Source organism: Aphis gossypii, chromosome 3, assembly GCF_020184175.1.
Source record: "Aphis gossypii isolate Hap1 chromosome 3, ASM2018417v2, whole genome shotgun sequence".
Classification (NCBI taxonomy): Eukaryota; Metazoa; Arthropoda; class Insecta; order Hemiptera; family Aphididae; genus Aphis; species Aphis gossypii.
In genome coordinates, this window is record NC_065532.1 from 10,888,974 (window position 1) to 10,914,185 (window position 25,212).

The 25,212-nt window shown below is 40.2% G+C and overlaps 1 protein-coding gene across 8 annotated transcripts in view; it reads left to right on the forward strand.

Annotated features, from left to right (window-relative positions):
- Nucleotides 1-25,212, forward strand: part of LOC114122319 (serine/threonine-protein kinase tousled-like 2) — a 43,361-nt gene that overhangs the window by 16,956 nt on the left and 1,193 nt on the right. For 2 of the 8 annotated variants that reach the window (XM_027984940.2, XM_027984937.2), the window contains 12 exons: nt 4,409-4,497; nt 22,055-22,477; nt 22,648-22,851; nt 22,940-23,187; nt 23,256-23,625; nt 23,696-23,899; nt 23,988-24,079; nt 24,145-24,292; nt 24,382-24,493; nt 24,553-24,691; nt 24,782-24,893; nt 24,953-25,060. In XM_027984940.2, coding sequence (XP_027840741.2) covers nt 4,409-4,497; nt 22,055-22,477; nt 22,648-22,851; nt 22,940-23,187; nt 23,256-23,625; nt 23,696-23,899; nt 23,988-24,079; nt 24,145-24,292; nt 24,382-24,493; nt 24,553-24,691; nt 24,782-24,893; nt 24,953-25,060 — 2,249 coding nt within the window. Of the gene's footprint in view, nt 1-3,412; nt 3,438-4,408; nt 4,498-9,011; nt 9,852-21,592; nt 21,965-22,054; nt 22,478-22,647; nt 22,852-22,939; nt 23,188-23,255; nt 23,626-23,695; nt 23,900-23,987; nt 24,080-24,144; nt 24,293-24,381; nt 24,494-24,552; nt 24,692-24,781; nt 24,894-24,952; nt 25,061-25,212 lie in introns of those variants that run through there. The other 6 variants (XM_027984942.2, XM_027984943.2, XM_050204843.1 and 3 more) reach the window with 5 other exon arrangements.

Below are 25,212 nucleotides of genomic sequence, written 5' to 3' on the forward strand. Positions count from 1 at the left end.
GCGTCTCGCCTAGATTAATGCAATTGATCCGAAATTTTTTATAACTTACAAAAACCCGCGTTACGTTCTTAGGCAACAAAAGGCCCAAACAAAGTCATATTTTATCAAACTGTCGTTCACTTGAAGGAGAATTTTAATTTTATAAGTATGAATATGTTTGATATTTTTAATTTTTGGAAAAGTATGGTATATTATTTTGTGAATGGCAATCTATTACAGAATATTTATCGACTTAATGATTTCCACTCAGTTCTTCTTTTTGGATTAGTATACAATTAATCGAGTATAGTTCGATGTGTATCGCGTAAGCTTAGTCGAAATTAAGATTGTTTTCTTCAAAATATAAAGTGATTATTATTTTGTGTTCACAACAGTGTAAGGTAAAATAAAATAAACTGCACTACTGTGGACGTTACGTACAAATCGTACACGTCGCGTTGTCTCTTGACTGTCGGCCGGTGGGAGGCTTATTTGTGTGTATTAATAAAAATACCACGTAGGTACAAATAATAATAATGCATGTATAATTTATATATACATATATGACAATACGAATATTTTCTCGTTTGTCATTGAGTATTATACACGCCGCCGCCGGGCGACTGTTATTTAATTGCGTTTCGAAATTTGCGCAGCAGTCGCGTGTGCGATATTATTATTTTTTCATTTCACGTCAACGAGAACACCAGTTTTTTTTTTATTTTAATTTTTACATTCTCGTTGAAAAATTCCAATCGGTCGTTGTCGACGTCGTGCTCCACGAACGTTTTTTTCAAAATCATTATAATTAAACGCATTCATCGTTACCTACTAAACCGACGACGTAGGTAGGTATTATTATTAAAATATCTCCGTCGGCGTACGTCGTCGTGTTTTATCGATTCGCCTTTGACGGCGATGTCGAAACGCAAATAATATTGTATGAATGTAATACCTATAGTACAATAATTTTAAAACGATGATTTGCACTCGTACTGCCGACGGTGCTCGCCGACGACTACGACGATGACGACGGTGCAGCTGAGCGTAAACGGTATGCTATGGCCCATAAGTGTAATATTATGTCGTAAAACGCCATTATTACTGTCCTGGTAATTCTTCTAAAAACGTCTGTTGGAATCCAGAACTATAATTTATGTCTGTTGTCCACAAGTTTTTTTCTATTGAAAAATTATTATTTTTTATACTTTTGCACGGTCTCGGTGTGGCGTGTATTCGAAATACGTAACGTTTATTCTACATGGCACTAGAAGTACCTTATATTATTTTGTTCTGCGTCTACACCGCTCGGTACGGTGGCGGCGACTGTAGTTTTCGATTTGGGTAACGGTTCCGCGTTCTTACGCCATTTCGGTTCTAAACTGTTGCGAAAAGCTTTTGTTGTGACGTTTCGCTGATGTTTTCAAAAGCTCGTTTTCTCGGCGGCTGACGCTGATCACGGTCGAATTAACGTCACATTTGTTTGTTTACACTCGCGCTCGTGTCGTATGAAAATATTATGGTAAAGGTTTTTTGAACGACCTCTTCCAGTGTATTATGAAAGAACGACGGCGGTGTGCTTACGCCCGGGAGTCGATGAGTGTTTTATTATTATTTTTTTGTTTTCTATTTCTTTCTCTTCCACTCATCCGACTCGATGACATTATACCTCTCGTCTACAATACACCCGACCGCATTCTGTAGTAATAATATCGAGTAAAGTGGTCGTGAAGAGGAGACCGCGATGCTCGACTACTACAACACGAGGACCCTGGCGCGGCGGTGGTGTTGGCGGGCGACGAGAGGGACGCGTCTTTTTGACGGGGGCGAGAATCTCGGCGGCGGGGTCTTCGAAGACCGTCAAATCGGCTGTGACCGGGTACTACCGGGTAACGGGTAACGCGGACAGGAGGAGGGTGGCGGCGATGGGTTTTGTTTGCACCGTTACTGCCTTGAGTGTGTCGAGGCGGCGGTGCGCGCGGGGTCGGGTTCCGCTGGAGTTTTCAAACGTCTGTGTGCCCGCTCCGGTGTGTTACTTATGCATGGCCGCCCGACAACGACACAGTGGCTTTTACGTGTACACACGCACACGCACGCCGCGCGTATATGTACAATATGTATAAAACGGAGTTTGCTAGAATAGCTAGAGAATCGATCGTTTTCTCTTGGCACCCACCCGCCGTCCTGCCGGTCGCCACTCGCCACCGTCGCCATCGCCTGCCCACCCGCCCGCCGTCCTTACACACACACAACACACACGCGTAAGCCGCTGCTATTCGGTATATATACACCTCGTGTCACGAATCAGTCCATCTCCCTCCGGTGGCGGCGGCGGCGGGGTCCTGCCCTTTTCCGTATAGACGCACACCGTGAAACGGACACGATCCGGCAACGCAGCCCGACGGATGACCTCCCCTCCTCGCGCGAACAAACCCTCTTCCCACTACTCCGGGTTCTCTTCTCCCGCGGGCCCCGATCGGTGTGAATTCTAAATACTCTCCCGTGTACGCCACACACATACGCGATGATGATGATAATATAATAATATAATATGTATAACGTCGTATTGTGTGACCGAGTGTGTGCGTGTGTTCTACGATGTGTCTGAGTGTGTGCGAGTAATCCGTCTGCCGTGTGTGTGTGTGTGTGTGTGTGTGCAAGAGTGAGAGGGAGAGAGAGCGCTCGGCGTTATTATGTGTTATGTGTATTATTATATTATACACGTGTATTATAAAAATACGAATATCGGTTTGCTCTGCAGTGCGCACGCTATAACAATATAAAAAGCAAAACGAAATGAATAAAAAAAAAAAAAAAATACAATATTTAAGTTCAGTACATTTCTCCTCGGTCCGACTGTTGCCGTCGATGTCTTATAGTACGCGCGCGCGTATGTGTGTGTGTGTCTGCCGCCGCCGCCCTCTCGACCGTACGGCAAACCGGCAACGTCGCTCGCTTTATCGGCGGCGGTCGAACACAATGTCGGGATGAAAATGTCCATAATTATGTGTACGACCTCCGCGCGTATTATAATACACACTCGCCGCCGCCGTCGTCTCCGTTTCTCTCTGGTCGTCCGCATATGCGTATTGTGTTTAAATAGTTGAATAAATTATCCACCGATCTCCTCTCCCCTTTCTCGTCCGCCGCCGACATCTACCCCACGACGACGACGGTCGGTTTTCCGTACACACGGAAATAACCGTCTCGGGGATTGGAGGGACCTATAATAATAATAATAATAAGACTACGGAAGCGCGACATCGGCGTGTGTGTGCGAGACGAGAGAGTAGTAAAGTATAATAATTCTCGCAACGTAACCCCCTCCCCCCTCGACTAACCGCCGCGGTGTACCGAACCCTTGTCGGTGGTGGCGGTGGTTCGCTCCGAACGCGAGTTTCCACTTTACGCCGTCATCCCGACGTGTGTTGTGTGGCGCTCTCACGTAATGATACCGGGTGAGTTTGGGCCAGGGAGGCTCTGATTAGGTTGGCCCAAGTGCGATAACCCGATAAGAATAGATTTTCCCCCTCCCCGCGCCCTCCGGCGCTTATTTTTGGTTTGCAAGCCTGTTGTGTGTGCGTGATGTGGGTACGACCGTCAGCGTCGGGTGGCGGTGGCGGTGGTAAAGTACCGCAATATTTTGTTTTGTGTCGGCGCGGCGGGAAATGTCGAGAAAATTCGTGGTACGGAACGATAGTGGAATTTCATTTATCGGTTTGCGAAACAAAACGACGACTGTGATGATGATGATGATGATGATATTATTAATATCACGTTACTGGTGCTGCCGTCAAAGTGTAGTGTTGAAAGCAAAATATACCGATTGGTTAAAATTAACTTTCAGTTGACCTTCGGCATTTGTCGCGCGACCTGTTTAAAAATAGGCTATTTCCACTTAACAGACGGCCGGGTGGAATATGAATTTCGATCACTGGCAATCGGATTGTCTATCAATCTTGCAGCCGCACACCACATCACCACGTTTAAACGAAAATTTCCTGAACAATATATATATATATAGCGAGTCGCGAATTCTGACAGTAATAACACTAATAGCGCCTGACGAAGGCACTATTGGTGTGTTTGTGTTTTATATGGGTACACATTTATTTTCATTCTCATTTCCTAGTAACAAACATTTTTGTTCGATGAAAATTCGCGATTCGGGAGGTTTTCTGGATGTGATTTAATCGAAATCTGATCGTTGGGAGGGCGGGCGAGATCAGTCGAATAGACTGGCGGGCGATTAATTAGGCCGCCGCAGCGCGCAGCTCGGAAACCAAGTAAAATATAATAACCGGAGACAAAACATAGTAATATATACGCCACAGCGCGTCATCGTAATATAATATTATGTTATTGTTCCTACACGTTTTCAGCTGATTTGTCGATAGTTTCTCTGACCAAGGTTTTGTGTTTCGTATAGGTGCTAGCGTCAAAATGGAGCATCACTTCCAAGCTGCGCTGGATCCACGTAAACAGGAATTACTGGAAGCCAGGTTCATCGGCGCACGAGTAAGTCAACTTAAAACAAACAAAAAAAAAAAAACACGTAAAACCGTATTGTTACACATCGTCAGCGCACGGTATCGTAATAATAATGATAATAATGTTTGGTATAAAATAATTTTTATCCATCGTAGTTTGTGATGTCTTTAAAGAAATAACACCGCTAACGTCGGTTTGTATGTATTATAATAGTCGTAGTGAGCTCTGAGCTGACGCTTCCTCCCCACCCCTTCCACAAGTACCAGTTTTGACCACGCGCCCGTGTGCTCGGCATCGTAGGAATATCGTAATATTATTATCGTTAAATTTCAGTGCACGACGAGAAACATAAAAAATTTACATCGGAGTAACTGTGTAAAATTCGGACCGTCGGGAAAAGAACAATGTCCGAATAATATATTAACCGTTAAAAAAATTAACGCTAATCCGTCGGGTTCAAAAAATGTTGTAGCAAATTATAATTGTGAATAATAGAGCAATAGTAAAATATTATAATGATTGCGACGAATTATTACACTGTGTAGGTACGCCGCGGAATCGAAATAGAGTTACGGCCGCCGCCGCCGCCGCCCGTGTAAATGGCAACAGTCGCGTGTTCCGTTTGCTAGCTCGATAACGCTGTCAAAACTTGGCTCGGAAACGACGAAAAAAAATTATATATATAATAACATATACGTTTATATTATTATTATGCGCCGGTACGTGATTTGCGCACTCGATATTTAAAATATTATCGATCGATTTGTATTTATTAGCATATATACGAAACAGCTCGAACATACGTACCGTGACCACGGCCGACGTGTCTTTTTCTTTAATCGGTCGATTCGTGTTACGTCGTTACTCTGCTAATAATAATATCCATAAAATTGTTGTCGCGTTGACGTTATCACCGCCCAGCCAGCAAACTCGTAGACAAATATTACAATATAAAATAATCATCGTTATCATCGAAAGTCGTCATCATCGTTGTCTAATGCCATTTACACGCATACTCGTCGTTGTGCGTCTTAATTTTTATTTTTTTTGTTAATTCTAAACGCTTAAACAGTGTTTCGGAACAGTTTCCCGAAGATAATTAATTTAGACTCTACCGGGGCGTGGGTTTTTTAGACAAAACGATACAACTTTTTACTGTACATCGATATTCGTGTGTTCGATATAGTCGTCGCCGTAAATAAAATTCGTATATTTTCTAAAGTCAGCATGTTTTTTCACTACAATAGAGTGTAGATCATTTCGGTACAGGAAACGATCGATTACCAGTATTATTTTGATTGCGTTTCAAGGTGACCCTCCACAACTGCATGTGATGGTTTTTTATTTTGCTCTGTGCGTTTTGCCCGTGTCATGAAATATCGTCTCCGAAGACCGCCGTTAAATCACAACGACGACCATGATTATGCTGGTGTTCTACAATAATTATTGTGTTCGTCATTCCAGGCCGTAAGTCACACGAGTCTTCTATTTCTATTTATAAATCCCCATTCCCCAGTCGACGACAATCGGTACATGCACACACACCGCAATCGTTTACTTCTCTCAGATCTCCGAGCATAATATTTTAATATTACCATTAAATAGGTATACGCGCAGTGAGCTAGCCTTCTTTCTGTACGTTAATGGTTATTTTTAACGGTATCGTCGTTTTCGGAGGGGGTAATCACCGATCGACTGCGTGTCGAGGAAGTTTGAACGAGTTCGTCATCGTCATCATCAACACCATCATCATATCCTGTATAGTACTATTCAATAGAAATACATAATATTATTTAATATTATTTTAATGCAGACGTTTTCCTGCGGCTAATAAAATACTATTCATTAATGGTATGATTATTCACAACGTTATTTGTACAAGCTTGCGGTTTCCTCGTTTACGTGTTGCTTGTTTCGATACTCTAGATTGTTTTTTAACGTTTAAAACGAACCGTTCTCATTAATGTTCATTAACGAAATAATGTTCATCGTTAATATGTTTTATTGTTATTTTTATCTAACAATTTTCGTAGTAAAAGATATAAAGTTCATAGGTATTTTAAATATTGAAACATGTTTTTATTAAACACCATCTTGAAAAAATCTGTACATGTTGGTATTTTTTTTTTTTTTTTGCTGAATATTTACATTCAAAGAATATGTGTTTTAAAACTGTTTATTGAGTATTTGATAGCTTTTTTATTTTTTTTCTACAAAATTTAAGAAATTATTTAATGAAATATTTAAACTTAAAACACCGACCAATCATATTGTTTATTTATCATCAGCCAATCATTTTTATTTTCAAAAACTGATTTATTCGGTGCACCGTAACTGCGCATGCATCCTGGCCATTTTATAATATAGCACCTTAACTCCGCATACGAGGTTTTTTTTAACACCTTAACTCCGCATCATAGAGTAATATATTACTCTGGTCTGCATACAAGGTTTTGTTTTTAACACTGTAACTCCGCGCATATTTTTTTTTTTATTGTTTAAACACAAAATACAATACTTGTTATTAAAGTTAAATAAAAATAATAATAAATGCGTTCAACAAAAATCGTCGTTGTCGGTATAAAATGTATAGGTAATAAATAAGATTATAAGCTGTAGTGCGTCCGATTTATTACGTTTTAAATTTTAACCATAGACTTGGCTTGAAAAAATTGCATTATTTTGTTCCGTAGCCATGGGGTTGAAAGAAAAAGTCCCCTTCATATTGTTCGGTTTTAATTATGATGACGACTAATAATGAATGATAAATAAGTGTCGTTTTTAAAATGTTCTTATAATATCTAACGTATTTATATAATGCTAATATATTATGTAACAGAAAAACTTCAAATGGCCGTTATCACAATTTTTCTTGAAATTTAAAATAAACTTATTTTTCAACTTTCAAGAAAATTTGATCGATCATTAGATCATTAGTTCATAATTATTAATACTGTTCCTTATCTAAAACGTTGACTATTATGAATATCTTTTAATAATTCATGTTTTCAAAGAATGTATTATGAAATTTGAACCATCGTGTGTTTGATTAAAGCTAATAGTTGGGTTGGTTAATAATTTCTGTCGATAATTTATTAACGGAAATATATTATGAAAAAATGTGTTCATGTGTCGAAAATAGTGTTTATTTAATCAAATTCTGAAATTGAATGTACATATTATTTTTTTCAAACAATGCTCGATTACCAACGCGCTAACGCGCACGCGTCAAGTATCATTTTAAACATTTTAACACAATTGTTCTCCCTTCCCCAAACAGAGAATAACTCTGGATGTACTATATACAACAGCTGTGCGTATTATTATTAACGACATCGCCGCGGTGCTGATTTCCTAGTTTAAACATTGAACACTCACGTTCACAACATCCATTCACACGGTGTAAAGAGAACCTTCCTCGTTGATACAGCATTGTTTTATTCGCTTAAAAAGCGTAGTAATACTTTATACGCATACGGAATGAAAACCAAAAACGTGAGTTAACATTGCTTAAGGACACGAACGATTCGTCTACTCTGGTGACGTGTTAAAAATCAAAGGAGATAACGTTTTATTTTTTAAAAACGATTGATTTGTTTGTACGGTCAACTGTGTACACACTCTGCACACCCTGTATCATACATACATATTTATGTACCTGGTGTGTGCTTGGTATGTATAACGCGGAGGTGGGATAATTTCGAACGATACGACCCGTAACATATATATATATATATATTTTTTTTTACAGTACACATAATATCATAACGAGTGTATAATAGTAATGCATACGCATTCGTATAATACTATTAGTCGATTTTTCTCCCCTCCCATCCACATACACTACTTGCAACTCGCAAGTACACACACATTACGTACTAACGCTCCGTTGTATGGAACGTGTGCGCGTGTGTACGTACATATAAGTCTTTGGGAAAGGTATTGAGGGTCGTCGTGCCGCGATAAGTGGGTGGGGGGATGGTGGTGAGAGAAAAATATCGAGCTAACCCGAAATATAATATTATGATAGAGACGCGGAACGCCATGTTTAATTTAGTTTTCTCTCTCTCTCTCTCGTGACGTCGTCGTCGTCATAATAATAACAACTAATATGTATATATTATATTATTATTATTATGGTAGTAGTAAACAACGCCGCTGTCCGCTGAGCTCTCCCCGGTAAAGCCGCTTACAAGTGAAAATCACCGTAGCGCCGCTCGGCGGTGCGTACCGTAAACTCTCTCGGTGTGTGTGAACCGTACATACTTTCGATGGTAAATACTACACGCCAACTCTGTACACACGTAGGTATATGACATGTACGCGACGTGCGTATAACGCGCGCGATCGCCTGGTCTTGCACCCGAGTAGTGCGCTCGCGGACGCGCTACGAGTTTGTGTCGTCGCGTCCGGTTTGTGTTTGCGCGCGAGTCGTTGTTGTTGTCGGTCGCGAATTTTTTTTCTATTTTTTTTTTTTTATTTTTTATTATCAGCTCGCTTACGCAATTTTAATCCGCCCACCCACCCACCCCTTGAGTCGTCGTCGTCGAGAGGTGAACGCCACCACAACAGCGGCGCTTGTCGTCTCGACCATCAGTCGTGGGCGGCGGGGTCATCGGGCGGCAGCGGCGGCGACGACGACGACAACGACGACGACGACGACTCCGACTTTCGAGTGTCCGGTGGTGCACATACGGTGCACTGTCAGTGTGTGTATTACTCGCTCTCGGCGCGCACTTCTCGCCCGGGGTACGGGGGCGGCCGAGTTTTTCCGTTTTGTTTTTCTCGTTTTCGTTTCGACGACCGCGACGACGTTTTCGGTCGGTTGATGCTGCCTTTCGAGCGTGTGTTATTGATCAACGTCGGTCGTCGCGGAGCAGTATAGGCAGCGACGGAGGCGGCAGGCAGCGGAGAGGGCTATACTACGAACGGTTGTGCGGTGTGCGCGGAAAGGGTGGACGACACCACCACCTCCACCACCATCCCGCCAACCGTCGTCGCACACACGCTCGCACCATCACCACCACCACTACACCGCCCGTCATCGAAACGCGCTTTTAGTTATACATGACGTGGTGTAATAGTAACGGCGTCAAGTGTAGTGTTAGTAATAGTCATCGTCGTAGTAGTAGTAGTAGTGCGGCCGCTGCTGCACCGGAACCACCGTCGCCGAGGCATGTGTCGTTATCTTCGTCTACCGCGGTCGTTCGTCATTAACGGATATCGTCGTCGTCATGGTCAAGTGTCGCGTCGTCGGGCCCGCCGCGTGCTATCGGCAGCAACTCCAGCAGCAGCATCAGCACCAGCAGCAGTGCTCGTTTGATCGGGTCCGACTGCAAGTAGTCGTGGACCGCCCGCGGAAAAAGTCCCGGAAACGATGGGTAAAAAAAAAAAAAACCGATACTCGACGACGACGACGGCGGCGGCGGCGTTTCGATGGAAACGACCGGTGCACGTCACTCGTACACATAATATTTTGATACACGAGCACAACATATACATAATATAATATTTACACGTTCACCCCGTCCCCGTAGTGTGTTGTGTGTATACGCTGTGCGCGACGTCACGCGAGCGCCGCGGCGTGTGCGTGTCGGCGGTAGTGGTGCGGCGCGAGCGTGCGCGCCGGCCGGCCGGCCGAAGCTCAATGAGTACGGTAATTACCGTACGCCGCGGCACGGTAATATCGTGTGACGTAGTAACCCCGGTGCGTCGGTGGGCGGGCGGCGTGCGTGCGTGGAACGTCGGCGGCTCGCCATTCATGCTCACAGTCAGTCAGTCTGTGGGCTCGGGACGCGCGTGGCCATATGATCGCCGGCTGGTTGTTCCTCTCGCCGCCCGGGCACCGGTTGTTGACAGACATAACCTGCGCCACGGCCGATCAACCGGCGTGCCACGTAATCGCTACCGCCGCCGCCGCCACGTATACCGAGCGGTCGCCGCGTCGCCCACACCATCGTTTTGTTTTCGTTTACACCACATTTTTTTTTATTTCGTTACGAAACCGATTGTTTTTGCGAAATCGCATCTTTCATTTTTTTTCATGCCCTTATATTAATCTAACCTTGCCAATATAGAAGACACATTGCGAATATATTATTTTTTATTAATTTATTTTATCGAACTCTCGATTGATCGTCTTCATATATTATTTTTTTCACGAATGCGTTCTAAACATTCCTCTCGTATACGTAGATCGACATCCTCTTTTTCTTACTAATGGCTATACAAACTAATCAGCCTAAACTAGGTATTGAAATTCTTCTAGGATTTTTATATTTCCATTAATTATTCTACTTTTTTTTTTACTTGAGATATTATTGTAAATGTAATGCACTTGGCTCGTAGGTATCGTATTTCTGTACCGAATAAAACAAACGACTATTTATTTAATTAATTCCAATCGTTTACTCGTACTATAAATTTCGTTTTGACCGAAAATCGTTTCATTTAGAATTTCGGAATTTCTTTCGATTGTTCCTTGAACTCTACGACTTTCTAGTTTCTACCGATGTATTCGTTACTAATTATATAACATACATACGGCGATATTTTATTATATCTTCCAGAATCTAAGTATGTTTCTATAATGGTTTGTTTTAAAGATGCCTGTCGTGCATAAGTTAAACACGTATAAATTATAAGCACTTAGAACTACTATTATAAGTTTTAATACGGACGTTGTTATTAAATAAATCATGTTCACTCAATTTGAAATCTTGAACTCTTTCACACGGCCGCGGCGAAGTTATCGATTATCTGTTTTGTTTGTTCATCAAAACAAATAGCCCCAACTCAGGATTTTTAAGTGACTTCATCTAAACGTTTAATGGAAAATATATGTGCACAAAGTTATGTTAACATGGGGTGTGCCTTTTAGGGATAGGTTACTTATCTGCAGTTATCACCAAAATATTGAACCTCCTAATAATGGCCTCCGTTTGCAACTCATAATCTCATTTAAATAAATTACTTTGTAAATAGTTTCGAATTCGTTAATTCATCGTAGTACATATTATTATAATATACAGTGTTTGCCAGTTCATCCCGATTGGTTGAAAAATATTTTATCATTTTTTAAAAACGTTCGTTGCAGGGGTGGGTACTCGAGCAGATATATTCTTTTATATTATAATTCAACGTATATTACGGCTGAGTAATGAACTTTAAAATTACTACTACTATAATATACAGCGATGTCATGAGGAGTTGTAACCATCAATTAAACCGTCAAACAATGCAAAACGTTGTTTTTAATACGTATTATAATATTATATTAATTATATGCAACTGGGCCACAACGGCGGTCGGTCGGTGCGGTGAGATAGCGACACGGAAAAGTTAATTATTTCCCATTATAGATTACAGTTATCTAATTAAAAAAATTGCGAATAATTCTATTTTTTTTTTTTTTTTCCAAAACGAACGATTTTCGGTAAACTCCCGCGTGCGTAGGTATATCCGATTTGTCCGGACGATGGCGTTCGCAGCGTGTCTCGTGTACAATATTATTACGTTAATGCGATATCGTATAAATATATAATATAATATTATTATTGTTGTGATGATATTATCGTCGTCACGTCTGTCGACTCGTGTGGAGAAAAATCGGTCGGTTAGAGGAGAGACAGGTTGACCAAATTAAACGACGGTGCCGGATTACACTGCGGCCGGTCACGATCACAATAATAATGTTAATACCTACTTACTGCCATTATATTATATACGTCTCGTATTTATATGTATTTACGGTGTATATAATAATAATGCGTGTAGGTAGGTACACGATATTTTATTGTACTCGCTCGGAGTGCCGCACACATGTACGAGAGAGATGCGTTCGAATACGATATACTCGCGCCGTACGATAATATACGTATTGTGTGCACAAGTAACGAAAACCCGTCGGACCGGTTTCCGATTATTATAATGGTATAGGTCTGACGATTATTATTATTATTATTGTATATTTCGTGCTAATTGGACGGCGGGCGGCGGTTATGGGCGCTTTATATAATAATATAATATCAAATATTTACATCGTTTTTCGTCGTTCGATCGACGACGGACGGACGGACGATTTCCCCGCGATATGCGGATAATCGTTTGCTCAGGTATTCGTTTTTCTCGTTTCCGACGGAATGTACGACGACGACGACCGTCCCGCGAGAATAGAATCGAAGACGTTCGATTTTGTACGTCGTTACACGGTGCAGATAGTTGTCGTCGACGTACGAATTCGATCGTAGATTATGCGTTTATTATAAATTATATTGACTTTTAATGGCCGCGAGCTTGTGCGTTCGTGTCCGTCTTACACATGTGACGTGTTTTGGGGAAGGGGTTAGGGTCAAGGTTTCTCCGACGCGTTCCCAAATACAACAAAATATCATAATTTTACGTAATATTTTATTGTTTTTCCGCGTTTTTTCTCTTCTGGCGTGTGTGTGTGATGGTCGGTAAAATGGACGGTAAAACGGAATATCTCGGCGGAACGTTTCCCCGCCGGTGATCGATGCGCGTGCGTGTGTGATGCGCTATTGCACCCCTCGCACCGAATGACCGACCGACAAGACAAGACAAGACAATTGAATTGAACCGAACGTCCGTCGTCGTCTTCGTCGCCGCGGACACACGGCGCTCCATGTAGGGGGCTGCCCGGAGAGTGGGCTGGCGACGACGACGACGAGCCGACGATTTATACGTGTACATAACAATATTACAATATGTGAGTGTGTGTGCACATGAAAGGAAATCGTCCGATACACACACACGCACAATAATATTATTACATTATATTATGTTCTAACAACGGAATCCGGTATATTATAAGTTCGCTCGTTTCCCGGGCGAGAGTCAACGCACTAGAAAATATTTTATCTCTCTCTCCGACTGCTTATATTATAATAAATATAGCATGGTAACCCGCGGTATCATAATATACCTATAATAATATAATATTATTGGTAGGTACATATCGGCACACGATAGGTTCGTATAATATTATATATTTATTGTTTTATACGTTTTCAATCGTATACGCGACTATAGTCCGCCGCCGCCGCCGCCGCTGTAGTAGTAGATGCAGGTCGGTTCGTTATACATACCGTATTATGAGTATAATACGGTTTTTTAATAACCGTTTCGACAATTAAATTCGTTTACATTTTTTACGCTTATTGGCACGCACGTCGACTTTCGAAACTTCGGTTTCTATACGTATACATTCGCGTTACTGCAGTGTATAGAGTTGCTTGCGCTCTGCGGGTCCATTTTTATTTATACGTACAGGTGAAGTACGATGTTCTCGCGTAATTAATGGACGCGCACTAATTTCCTAAAGTCTAGTGTAAGGTCATTCGGTCGAAAACCTGTTCGCTGATAAGCTACTCCTTCACCTATTTTGAGTTGATAACAGGCGAACTACTGTTATCGACGACGTGTCGGTGCTATTATATATATATTTTATATATATATATTTGAAACTGATGTAATGAATGTATTTTTATATTCAACCCGAGAACCACCTTCGCGAGTATATAACTTGAAATTATTGTAATACCTGTTTATCTTTGTAGCCACTTGTGCATTTTTTAATAGGTATAAGTATACCTACCTAGCAAAACGACCGACTGACGCATATATATTATGTATTCAATGTATTTGTGCAGTGATTTTTACACGATTATAATTATTACATTGGTATATAGGATAACGATTTTCGTTTTTATATTTTAGGATCAATTATTTGAAATCGATCCATTTTTCAGAATTTTATCACAGACGTTATTGGAATATTATATAATAATTACACTAACCTAACCTAATAGTTTCTAAGGTTACCCTAAGTCGGTTCATTTTATAAAAATGATTTCCATCTTGATGAACAATATTGTATGTGACTTGAATATTGGTTGGGATATTTTTCTGTCGGTTTATTTTTTCTACCTATATAAACTTTGAAACTTAAGATCTGACTAAACATTAATTTTGAAATTATTTCCTGATTTTTCTTTAATTTTTTATTAAATTGGTCACTTTATATAGTCGAGTAATTTATATTTAAGTAATAACATTTAATCAAATCGAAATTTATTTATAAAAATTTTACATTTTAATAATTTAAATTATATCGTTGAAATTTTTTCGACAATTACAGTATACATTATAACTTATTACAATTTATGTTAGATAACAGTGTATTAGTGATTATCAATTTCTTAATTCCCTATGTATTTTAAAGTGCTCAATTTTAAAATAAAAAATATAAGAATCGTGCAATTTGTTTTTATTGTTCGTGTTCTGAGATAAATTATGAGAGTATGTATGATGTAAAATAATTGTGTTATTGAATTATTACATTTTAAAGTTGTTCATTTTTATAATGTCTTAAAATTATGTACCTACTGATATGATAATACTGAAAACTTTATTTTATCTTTAGACATAAAAAAACTATTTCCAATTACTCATTGTGATGGAATCTTATATTCCATGATGGATTGATTTTTAATGTATTCTAAATTAATAAAATCATAGTGAAAAAATTACTGTGTAGGTGCTTTTTAAAAAATTGTTCAGTGGTGTATAGTCGTGCTCTTATACCAATACCATACTGACATTTCGCACTAGGAACTTAATCAGCTGGCAAGCAACGTTTTTTGCATAGTTTTAGTTTTAGGATTTTGCACAACGACGTTGATTGTTGGTCGAAAAATACCTAAAAGGTCAATCGTTGTGTGCTGATTCGAACGTTTTATTAACATTTAACCATACACTATAGGCCTCCTAATTTATGGGCGGAGGGGAAAGACACAAGGCCACAATCGGTTTGATACAATATCAGTGTTATACGTTATTTTCTTTTTTTTTTTTTTTTTGCTGTTTCGTATAATATATAATGTTGTGTAAATACAATATATCTACACTCGTTTGCTAATATTCCACGTGCCTACATACGATGTAGTATATTATGTATTCGCGTCGAATAAATGGACGACGCTGCTGCAATGGCGGCGTCAGCTGTTGTCGTGACGAGGTATGAGTTTTCTAAAAAAAAAAAAAAATAAAATAAAAACCACTACGCACACACGATAAACATCGTTTCATTTAAATAACACGAAATAGTTTTAAATAATAATAATAATAATAACGATGACGATTAAAGCCGCGCTCGTGCGCGTTTCAAAATAATTAATATCACCACCAACGACGTAAAAACGCGCGACCATAAAACCATAATTTTTTTTCAAAACGTTATTAGTTAGCGATATACTAAGTCGTTTGTTTATCAGCGACGATGCGCTACGGTTTGTGTACACTTGAACCGCTCTGTATACGCGCGACGGCGGCCGGTTTTGTTTTGCCGATGGTTATCTGAGCGCGCGCGCCGTGTGTTAAAGTGCTTGGCGAGAACCCTGTAAAAAAAAAAAAAAAAAACAATACACACACACCGTTTAGCGGCGTAGTAATAGTAATAGTAGTAGTATTAGTAGTAGTAGTAGTAGTAGTAGTAGTAGTAGTAGTATACTACACTTACACTACACCGTAGTCGAGTGCACTGTCGTTCTCGTTTTGATGGCGCTGTTGTTCCGTATCGGCTGCGGCGGCGGCGGGCGACCAGACGACGACCGGGTCTCAACGTGCGCGCACCACCGCCGGCCCGTCACCCGCCGCCGCCGCCGCCGATGATGTGGTGCGTATTTACGGTGAGCCGAACGACGACGGGCGGGCACCTCTTACCGCTTTGCCACTCGCTTATGCGTTATTGTGTTGGCTAATCAAAACCGGCACCGCCATCTACCGCCGCCGCGACACCTCTCTCCGAAGCGCCGCGTTACCATTTCGTCGTCGTCTCCGTCTCTCTGCCTATCGCCGACCCGTTTTCGACGTTGCCGTGTTGCGCTCTCTCTCTCTCCGCGTGTACCCTGATCGCCTCTTCGGCCTCTTCTAATTAAACGCCGCGCACGTTAGTGTGTGTTTGTGTGTAAATCGGACCGCCATTTTGGATATTATCGTCTCTTTTCATTTCATTATTTTAATATCATCGTCGTCGCCGTCGTCGTATTCACCGCCGCCGTCGCCTTTATCGCGCGCGCCCCAGTCCGATTTTCGTCTAGTAAAACGGTTTTTTTTTTCCCACATACCGTTTTTTTCCCCGTGGTCGGCCATTGTCTGAGGTTTTACGACGATTTCCCGTCAGCAGACGACGGCGATTTTCAAAATGCTTTTTTTATTGCGTTGTCTTTCGGTTTTCCTAACTAATAACCGACGTTGCGGTTCTCTCACGATGCGCGTTTCCGATTCCCCGACGTTCTACCCTTTTTTTTTTTACTTTCGATTTGCGCACATCTCTTTTTCGACGGTCTCGGGTGGTTGCGGATGGGGTGCGGTCTTATTCGTGTATTATGTAAAAAAAAAAAATCGTGATATTATACTGCCTGCCTGAAATCCGTAAATGCCGTGTTTCAAAACCGGTTTACGAACCCTTGAACTAGGTTTTTCGATTCCTCTTCGTTCGTTCTCCCCAAAATGTGTGCGTTTTTTTTTTTTGTTCGTTCGTTTTGGTATGTTCGTGTTCCGCAACATACCCCGCCGTTGAGAGCAGGTGCTGAAATTTGGGTGACCGGTAAAAAACGGCTTTTAAATATACGTTTTTATTCGTGATTTGGCACCAACTATGACAATAGCAAATGCATTGGTTGTTGTTACTTGTTACTATACTAGGTATATAGTGGGTACAACACTGCAGTTATCGTTGTTTGTATAGTTAGGTAGTGTACCGAATATCATATACGAGGGTCGTTCGTGAAATCTTCGCCACGGTGTTAAAAACGGACGGACCCCTGTCGGCGTTTGGGTATTCGTCCGTATACAACATAATAATAATAATATAATTTCCATTTTAAGTTTTCGATCGCACTATTATATTTATTGGACCGAATGTTTTTAAGCATCGGCGTAGCAGTGTGTTATACACTGTTGTCAGGTTTCCATTATTACATTGTGTGTGTATCTGCGTGTGTAATCGAGGAATTGAAATCTCCCGGGTTGGCACACCCTATTGTCGTTAAACTGGGGAAGGTGAGGGCCTAAGGGAGGGACGCTAGTGTTTTCCATTTACGTGGTCGTTGTGCACAGGCGGCGGCGGTATTATATACATAGTAATAGCGGTTCGTCGTCGTCGTAGTCGTTTTATTTACGAAAACGTATCGGCGCGCGCAATAATACGAAGAGAAAAAATATATATCGTTCGGAAAGAGAACGTCAATGGCGACGGCGTTGTACTTTTGTGAACCGCATTATGCGCCTGAAACAATATATTAGTAACGAGCAACGACTAATAACAACCGATATTGTTGTGATGTTTGCGCATGTACCGACGAGATGATACAATAATATTATATTATTATACCGTTGTTGTTGTATTATTGTTTTATATCGGGAGTGAAATCGGCGATTTCAAAAACCGACCGCCGCCTTCCAGTTTCCGACGGTATCGAGATGACGAAAAAAAAAATATTTTAAATTAACGATAATAATGGTAAATAATAATAGGCGAGGAAATCGGGTTAAATGTCGACTGGAATGTAGCCCGCTCGCGTTGCGTTATAATAAGGTTCGGTGACCTGCCGTCGTCGCGGCCGTGTACATCCGCCGCCGGGATTACATTATTATATTAAAATTATTTTATAACGTCGTTGTTTCGTAAGCAATCATAATATTATTGTATACTTAAAAAATATGTACCTTTCGTTTTGCGATCGACCGTGTTTATTATGTATATTTTGTTGGCTGACGAAACGCGCCGGATCCCGAGATGCCATTTTCTGCCGAATGTGCGATGACGAGGAGAGGATGAGGAGGAGGAGGTGGCAGGGAATGACGACGACAACCTTTTATCGATTCGAGTTCGTCAAATTAAAACCAAAATAAAAAGTTTTACGCCCACGACGTCGATACGAAAATAATAATAATTCGAAACCCGTTGGACACTGCAGCGACCGCCATCAGTGATAATATAACCTAATAATAATAATAATATGGTTACTTTGACCGGACTTGCCCACTAGTTTTTATCATTATTTTCATTTATATTACATAGTTGGTACTCGGATATATTATTATATGTATATACCATGCGATCCGCTGCGGCAGTGGCCAGTATTGCTGTACACGCGGTATATACATAATATTATTATATACATAGTCTCGTCGTTGTCGTATAGTAGTAGTCGTTCCCTGCCAATATACGGTCGGGGTGGGAGACAAGGGGATGTGCCGAAAAGGGTTGGGTAGTTTATAAACCATATTATATATATATTATATATGTATGTATGTGTTTATTTACAAAATCAATAGTTCGCACGGGTTATATGTATGTAAAAGGTGGAAAATCGGGTAACGGTCACACACACAAACACGCATATATAATATATATGGAAGTGATGGTTGTGAGGGGTAGTAGTAGTATATAGCACTACTACTACAGTACTACTACTATACTATACTTCTAGCTGCAGCAGCTGTATATAGAGTATAGGCCTTCTTCTAATCGATACGTCCTCTTTCTCGGCACTCGGCAGCATCAACGTACACATATCCTCTGTCTCCGCATTATAATACAACCCTTCGTTTTTGAGACGACCCCAAAACGAGTGTGAACACTCCTTCTAAACCGCCGACGTTTCCTGTCTATCGCCTCCGGTCGCTGACTTACGCGCACGATTATACTGCACTCGTCTATATAATATACGATGTCGATAGTTTTTCAAACGTTTTGCCTGTATAGCGACTCCAAAATTCGTGTCGAAAAACCCTTCACGCCATGTCTGACGTGGTCGCTCGCCGGGTGTCGGTTCGCCGCCGTAGGGTTTGCAACGCATAATCGATTGGCTTTTGTAAAAAGGCCGACCAAGACGACGATAATAACTCGTGCACGGTGCAATTATATATATATACCTAGCTAGCTAGCTAAATTACAATATATACGTAAGTATATATATAGTACACGACGTTGTGTTGCAGTATGGTTATCGCGCCCGGTTGTTGTCGGGAGGCGGCTGCTAAATATACGTAGGCGAGGTGGAAAAACGGATTTACTGGATCGTCGCTGGCGACGGCGGGGGGGATCGGTCACGTCACCCTCCCTCCGACCACTACCTTTCACCCCGTCGCAGTCGTCATGGTATTATAAGAATCGGTTTGGCAACGTCGGGCAACAGAGGCTGTATGTGTGTGTGTGTGTGTGTGTGCTGTGGGCTTGTGGCTGCTGCCCGGCAGAAAACTGTGTGTGTATATATAACTGAATATAACAGAAATGTAATTCCCCTCGCCGGCATCTCCCCTAGTCGTATAGTAGGTACTCCGTACCTCCTCTCTCGTGCACTACGTATTGCCGTCGTCGTCGTCGTCGTCGTCATCATCATACCAACCGACACACCGTAGTGCGATCCACCCCTCTCCTTTCCCCTCTGGCCCGACTATTATTGTGTGTGTGTGTGTGCGTATTTATCTGTGTATATTATATATATATATACAACACGCACGTACACACTTATATACATTTATATATATATATATACATATTGTTTGCCGCCACCCCCGCTGCCGTCGCCCCTGTAATGTCCCGCTCGCTCTCGTATACACATCGATTCGTTGTAAAGCCGACAGTGTTGACAATCGACCGATTTCCTCATCCTCTCGTCGTGTAACAATATTGTACGATAATATTATGTATATGTATGTGTCGTATGTAACGCTCGGTCAAAGGCCTCGTCATCCCGTCCATATGGATAATAATAGTAATAATAACGGGTGTTTGGGCGACGGCAGCAGAGGCGAATTCTGCTGCACGCCGTCGTGTGACGTGTGGTCGATGTCGTCCACCGAGACGTCCGCGCTTAACAGCGGCGACACCACTGCAGTAGTCCGACGACGGTTTTCTCCGATGACGACTACGGCGCAGACACGCCGAATACAAATAATAATATACTCATCGTGTGTAATATAACTTGCGTACAGCTACAGTAGTAGCAGTGTTATAGGTATATATTATACCACCGAAGCGTATACAGATAGTTGACGGCGGTCGGCCACTTCCGGGGTCACGCTCGAGAAGGGATACCGATTTTCCGGTCAGACCGTGCTGTGGTGTTGTGTATGTACGGTTGTGTGTGTGTGTGTGTGTGAACGTACCCGACGTGTTGTAGCTCGTACAGTGCTCTGCTGCTGCGGCGGCGGCGGCGTTGGTGTGTTTAGGATTTTTCAGATGAGATTATAAAACCTACCGAAATGCGTCAAAACCACCGTACCCGCACCGATATTTCCTTTGATACCTCGCGCCTAACCCCCCGACGACACGGCACGATGGAAGTTAAGTCTCTTATATTATGACGCGTTCACTCGTTTTTTCCCCATATGCGCGTACGTATGTATAGTATTATATTGTATATAGTGATTTTGGGCATTGACATCGTTATAAAACTGCCTTCCGAGAGGCTGATCGACCAAATATGTACCGTATAGTATCGTACGTTTCGTAGATAACAGTACAATATCGATGGTATTGTGCCGTGGTTGACGCGAGAATGGATATCGCTTAGAATTCCGGTTTCGAACCGCGCTCGTAACGGTTGACGAAAAATGAACTTTAACGGTTTTCCTCGTTTGTCGCGGTAGTTGACAGTCGAGATGTTTCCGCAGTATAACGCTCGTCGACGCAATTTTTTTTTTTTTTGTTGACGATATATTTTCTAACCAGTCTAACCTTTCCGTTTAGCATCGTATAAAATATGTCGTTAATATATTATTATAATAATATGATGTCACGTGTAATAATATTTTTTTTACCGTCCGTAATTATAATTGTAAATGATTTAATCGTTCGACACGTATTGCATAATATAAAAAAATATCGTTTAGGATCAACGCGTTAAAATTAAAAAACAAAAAAAAATTACATACACAACATACATTTTTCGTGATTATTTTTTTCCAAATATGAAGCCTATACATAAATAGAGATGGATTTTATGTCGTATAATATTATTTCATAATAATAATTATTATTTTTTTTTTATCGATTTTCACTACGTTACTCCATTGTGTTTTGTATATACTTGTATAGCAGTTGTCCATTTCACAGAAATTATTTGATGCGCCGTTATTGTGTGGGAGTTTTTTCATAACTCGGGCTTGATAAATTATTATAATACTTCGGACTAGGTGTAAAATAATTAAAAACTGGAATTTATAAATAATTAATATTTTAGCAAACTGTCTCGTACAATTATGTTTACACACGTGGCATTCCAGGTTTTGTTTGTTATCGTCGAAAAATAATAAAACCTAAAATATTATCATTATTATAGGTAACATTTATCAAAATTTGAAATCGATGCCGCGATGTTTGCGAAAACCGCTTCATCGAAAAACAAATAATGAATACGAGCTCCCCCCATTACGACGATCAGTAATTATTAATATTATTGCCGTGCGTTGGTCGTTGTTTATAATTTATTAATGTATACTTAATGTATGATATAATTTTAATTTTGTATTTCTGTTTTGTGCATTTTAATAGATGTCGGCCGGGACTCAGCTGCAGATGGCTCCGCAGGCTGGCCAAATGCACCTACCACACCCTCAACCGGGGAGTACTATTCATAGCCAAGACTCGAATATGAGTACAGGTTCGTCGCACAGCGACAAGGAGCAGGACACTCCGGAAAAAGCCAACACCATCACCCGCACGCCTACCGAGCGCAAGCGCAAGCGGAAAATAGATGACATAGCTAGCAACAAGCAACAGCAGCAGCAGCAACCGCAGCCACCAAACATGGTGGTTGGGGGACCCCCTCCACCACCGCCAAGGTCGGTCGCCGACACCAAGAAAATAAACGACTACTTCACCAAGCACGGTGCCCATCCCGTGTCCAACCCGATAAGACACGGCGGGGCGAAGTCGCCGTCGCCTGGCGGACCGCCGCAACAAGGTTACCCCATGGTGAGTGTAATTCGGAAAAAAAAAAATTTTTAAAAATTTTTATATAAAAAAAAAAAAACCAAAACCAAAACCAAAACGTAATTAAAATTTTTTAATTTTTCCACCGACGAAGAAGACCTCGTCTGTTGTCGAACAATAACAATAACAATGATTTCTCGTTTCGTTTCTAGTTTAATCCGGCGAGTGGGCCTCAAGCATTGAGTCCCGTACTACCTCCGGACTATGTTTCCATACTCCACCCACCTAGGATTAACTCTAGTTCCATTACAAAATGTATACAGACTGATTTAACGAGTCATGCAATCCAAGAGTTTGAATGTCAAGCTTCTTCGGATTTGGAACTCAGAAATAATAAAATTGATGATTTGAATAGGGTAATGACATAAGTTTTAAATCGCTTGTATAATATTATGATTACATAGATTATTGATAATAATAATAATAATAAATATTTGATTTTAGACAAACGAAGAACTGAAACACCAATTAAGCAGTCAACAGAAAACAATCGAACAGCACAAGTCGCACATAAATAAGTGCATTGAAGTGGTGAAGAAGCTGTTGAAAGAAAAGTCAAATATTGAAAAAAAAGAAGCAAGACAGCGGTGTATGCAAAACAGACTTCGGCTTGGCCAGTTTGTAACGCAAAGGGTTGGTGCACAATTTCAAGAAAATTGGACTGATGGCTATGCGTTTCAAGAATTGTCTAGGTATGTGTGAAATATTTTTTTTTATAGTCAGATAATTTATTATTAATATATTGTTGTTCGTTGAGTAGAAGACAAGAAGAAATAACGTCAGAAAGAGAAGAGATTGACCGACAGAAAAAGATGTTGGTCAAAAAACGGCCATCAAACAGTGAAACTGGTGGACGCAAACGAGCTAGTAGTCAGTCGGGTACAGGAAGTAGTAGTTCGAGTACTAACAGTGTACCAATCAATTCGACGCCCTCAGTTTCTACACCACCTATAACGCTACCCAGTGCAAGTATCAACAATAACCAAGTTACTGGTGCTACAACAGGCACGGTCTTGCACAACGGCACTGTAGCCCCATCGTCCGCCTTGGACACAGCAACGTTCCTAAAGCCAGAAGCTGTTCCGGGTTTATCGTGGCAAGAGTATTACGAAGCAGATGAGATACTCAAGGTAATTTTCATAATATCATAATATGACCAATTTCAACGGTGTATTAATTAATTTGTTTTGATGCGTACAGTTGCGACAGTCAGCCTTGAAAAAAGAAGATGCTGATTTGCAGCTGGAAATGGAGAAGTTGGAGCGAGAGAGAAATTTACACATAAGGGAACTGAAGAGGATTCACAATGAAGACCAATCTAGGTTCAACAATCACCCTGTGTTAAATGATCGTTATTTGTTGCTCATGTTGTTGGGAAAAGGTGGCTTCAGTGAAGTCCACAAAGTGAGTATTAAACTATTAACCCAATTGTCACTAATACTTTTCTTACATTCATTTAAATTTTATATCATATTTTTATTCATTTTTACAGGCGTTTGATCTAAAAGAACAACGTTACGTAGCATGTAAGGTTCACCAACTGAATAAAGACTGGAAAGAGGATAAAAAGGCTAATTATATAAAGTAATTCATCGAATTTTTATAGTCTTTATTTATAGAAAATTATTAAATAATTCCTTTTTTTTCAGACATGCACTGCGAGAGTACAATATTCATAAATCTTTGGATCACCCGAGGGTTGTTAAATTGTATGATGTGTTTGAAATAGATGCAAATTCGTTTTGCACTGTACTCGAATATTGTGATGGACATGATTTAGATTTTTATTTAAAACAGGTAAGACCTTACAAAAGTCACCAAAATAATATGTTATTCACTTGGTAAATAGTAACTCAAATAATGTTATCAATTTTTAACTTTTAAAGCACAAGACGATAGCAGAACGAGAAGCTAGATCAATAGTTATGCAAGTGGTATCTGCACTTAAATATTTGAATGAGATCAAACCTCCTGTGATACATTATGATTTAAAACCTGGTATGTATTATCTATTTTGATTAAATTAAAACAATTGTTCATTTTGAAATTTGTTATAGGAAATATATTACTAACTGAAGGTAATGTCTGTGGTGAAATAAAAATCACAGATTTTGGCCTTAGCAAAGTGATGGATGAAGAAAATTATAATCCAGATCATGGAATGGACCTAACGTCACAAGGAGCTGGAACATACTGGTGAGTAATAGAATTTAAAAAGTATATTTTTCATTAACATTAATTTTAATAGATCTAATATTAAAAAAATAACTGTATATTCTCTTTTAGGTATCTTCCACCAGAATGTTTTGTAGTTGGTAAAAACCCACCTAAAATATCATCCAAAGTTGACGTTTGGAGTGTTGGTGTAATATTTTATCAATGTCTGTACGGCAAAAAGGTAATATAATTTTTTATTATTAAAATTGATATATGCTTGACAATTATTATTTGTTATAGCCTTTTGGTCATAACCAATCTCAAGCTACAATTTTAGAAGAAAATACAATATTAAAGGCTACTGAAGTACAGTTTGCCAATAAACCTACCGTCAGTAATGAAGCAAAGGTATATAAATATTTTTAATTTTATAAAATCACCTTTATGTATATTTCTACATATGGGTTATGATTTATTAATATCAGACTAACCATTAGTATTTAAATAACAAATTACATGGAACTATATAATCTAACAATATTAAAAAAAATTATATATTA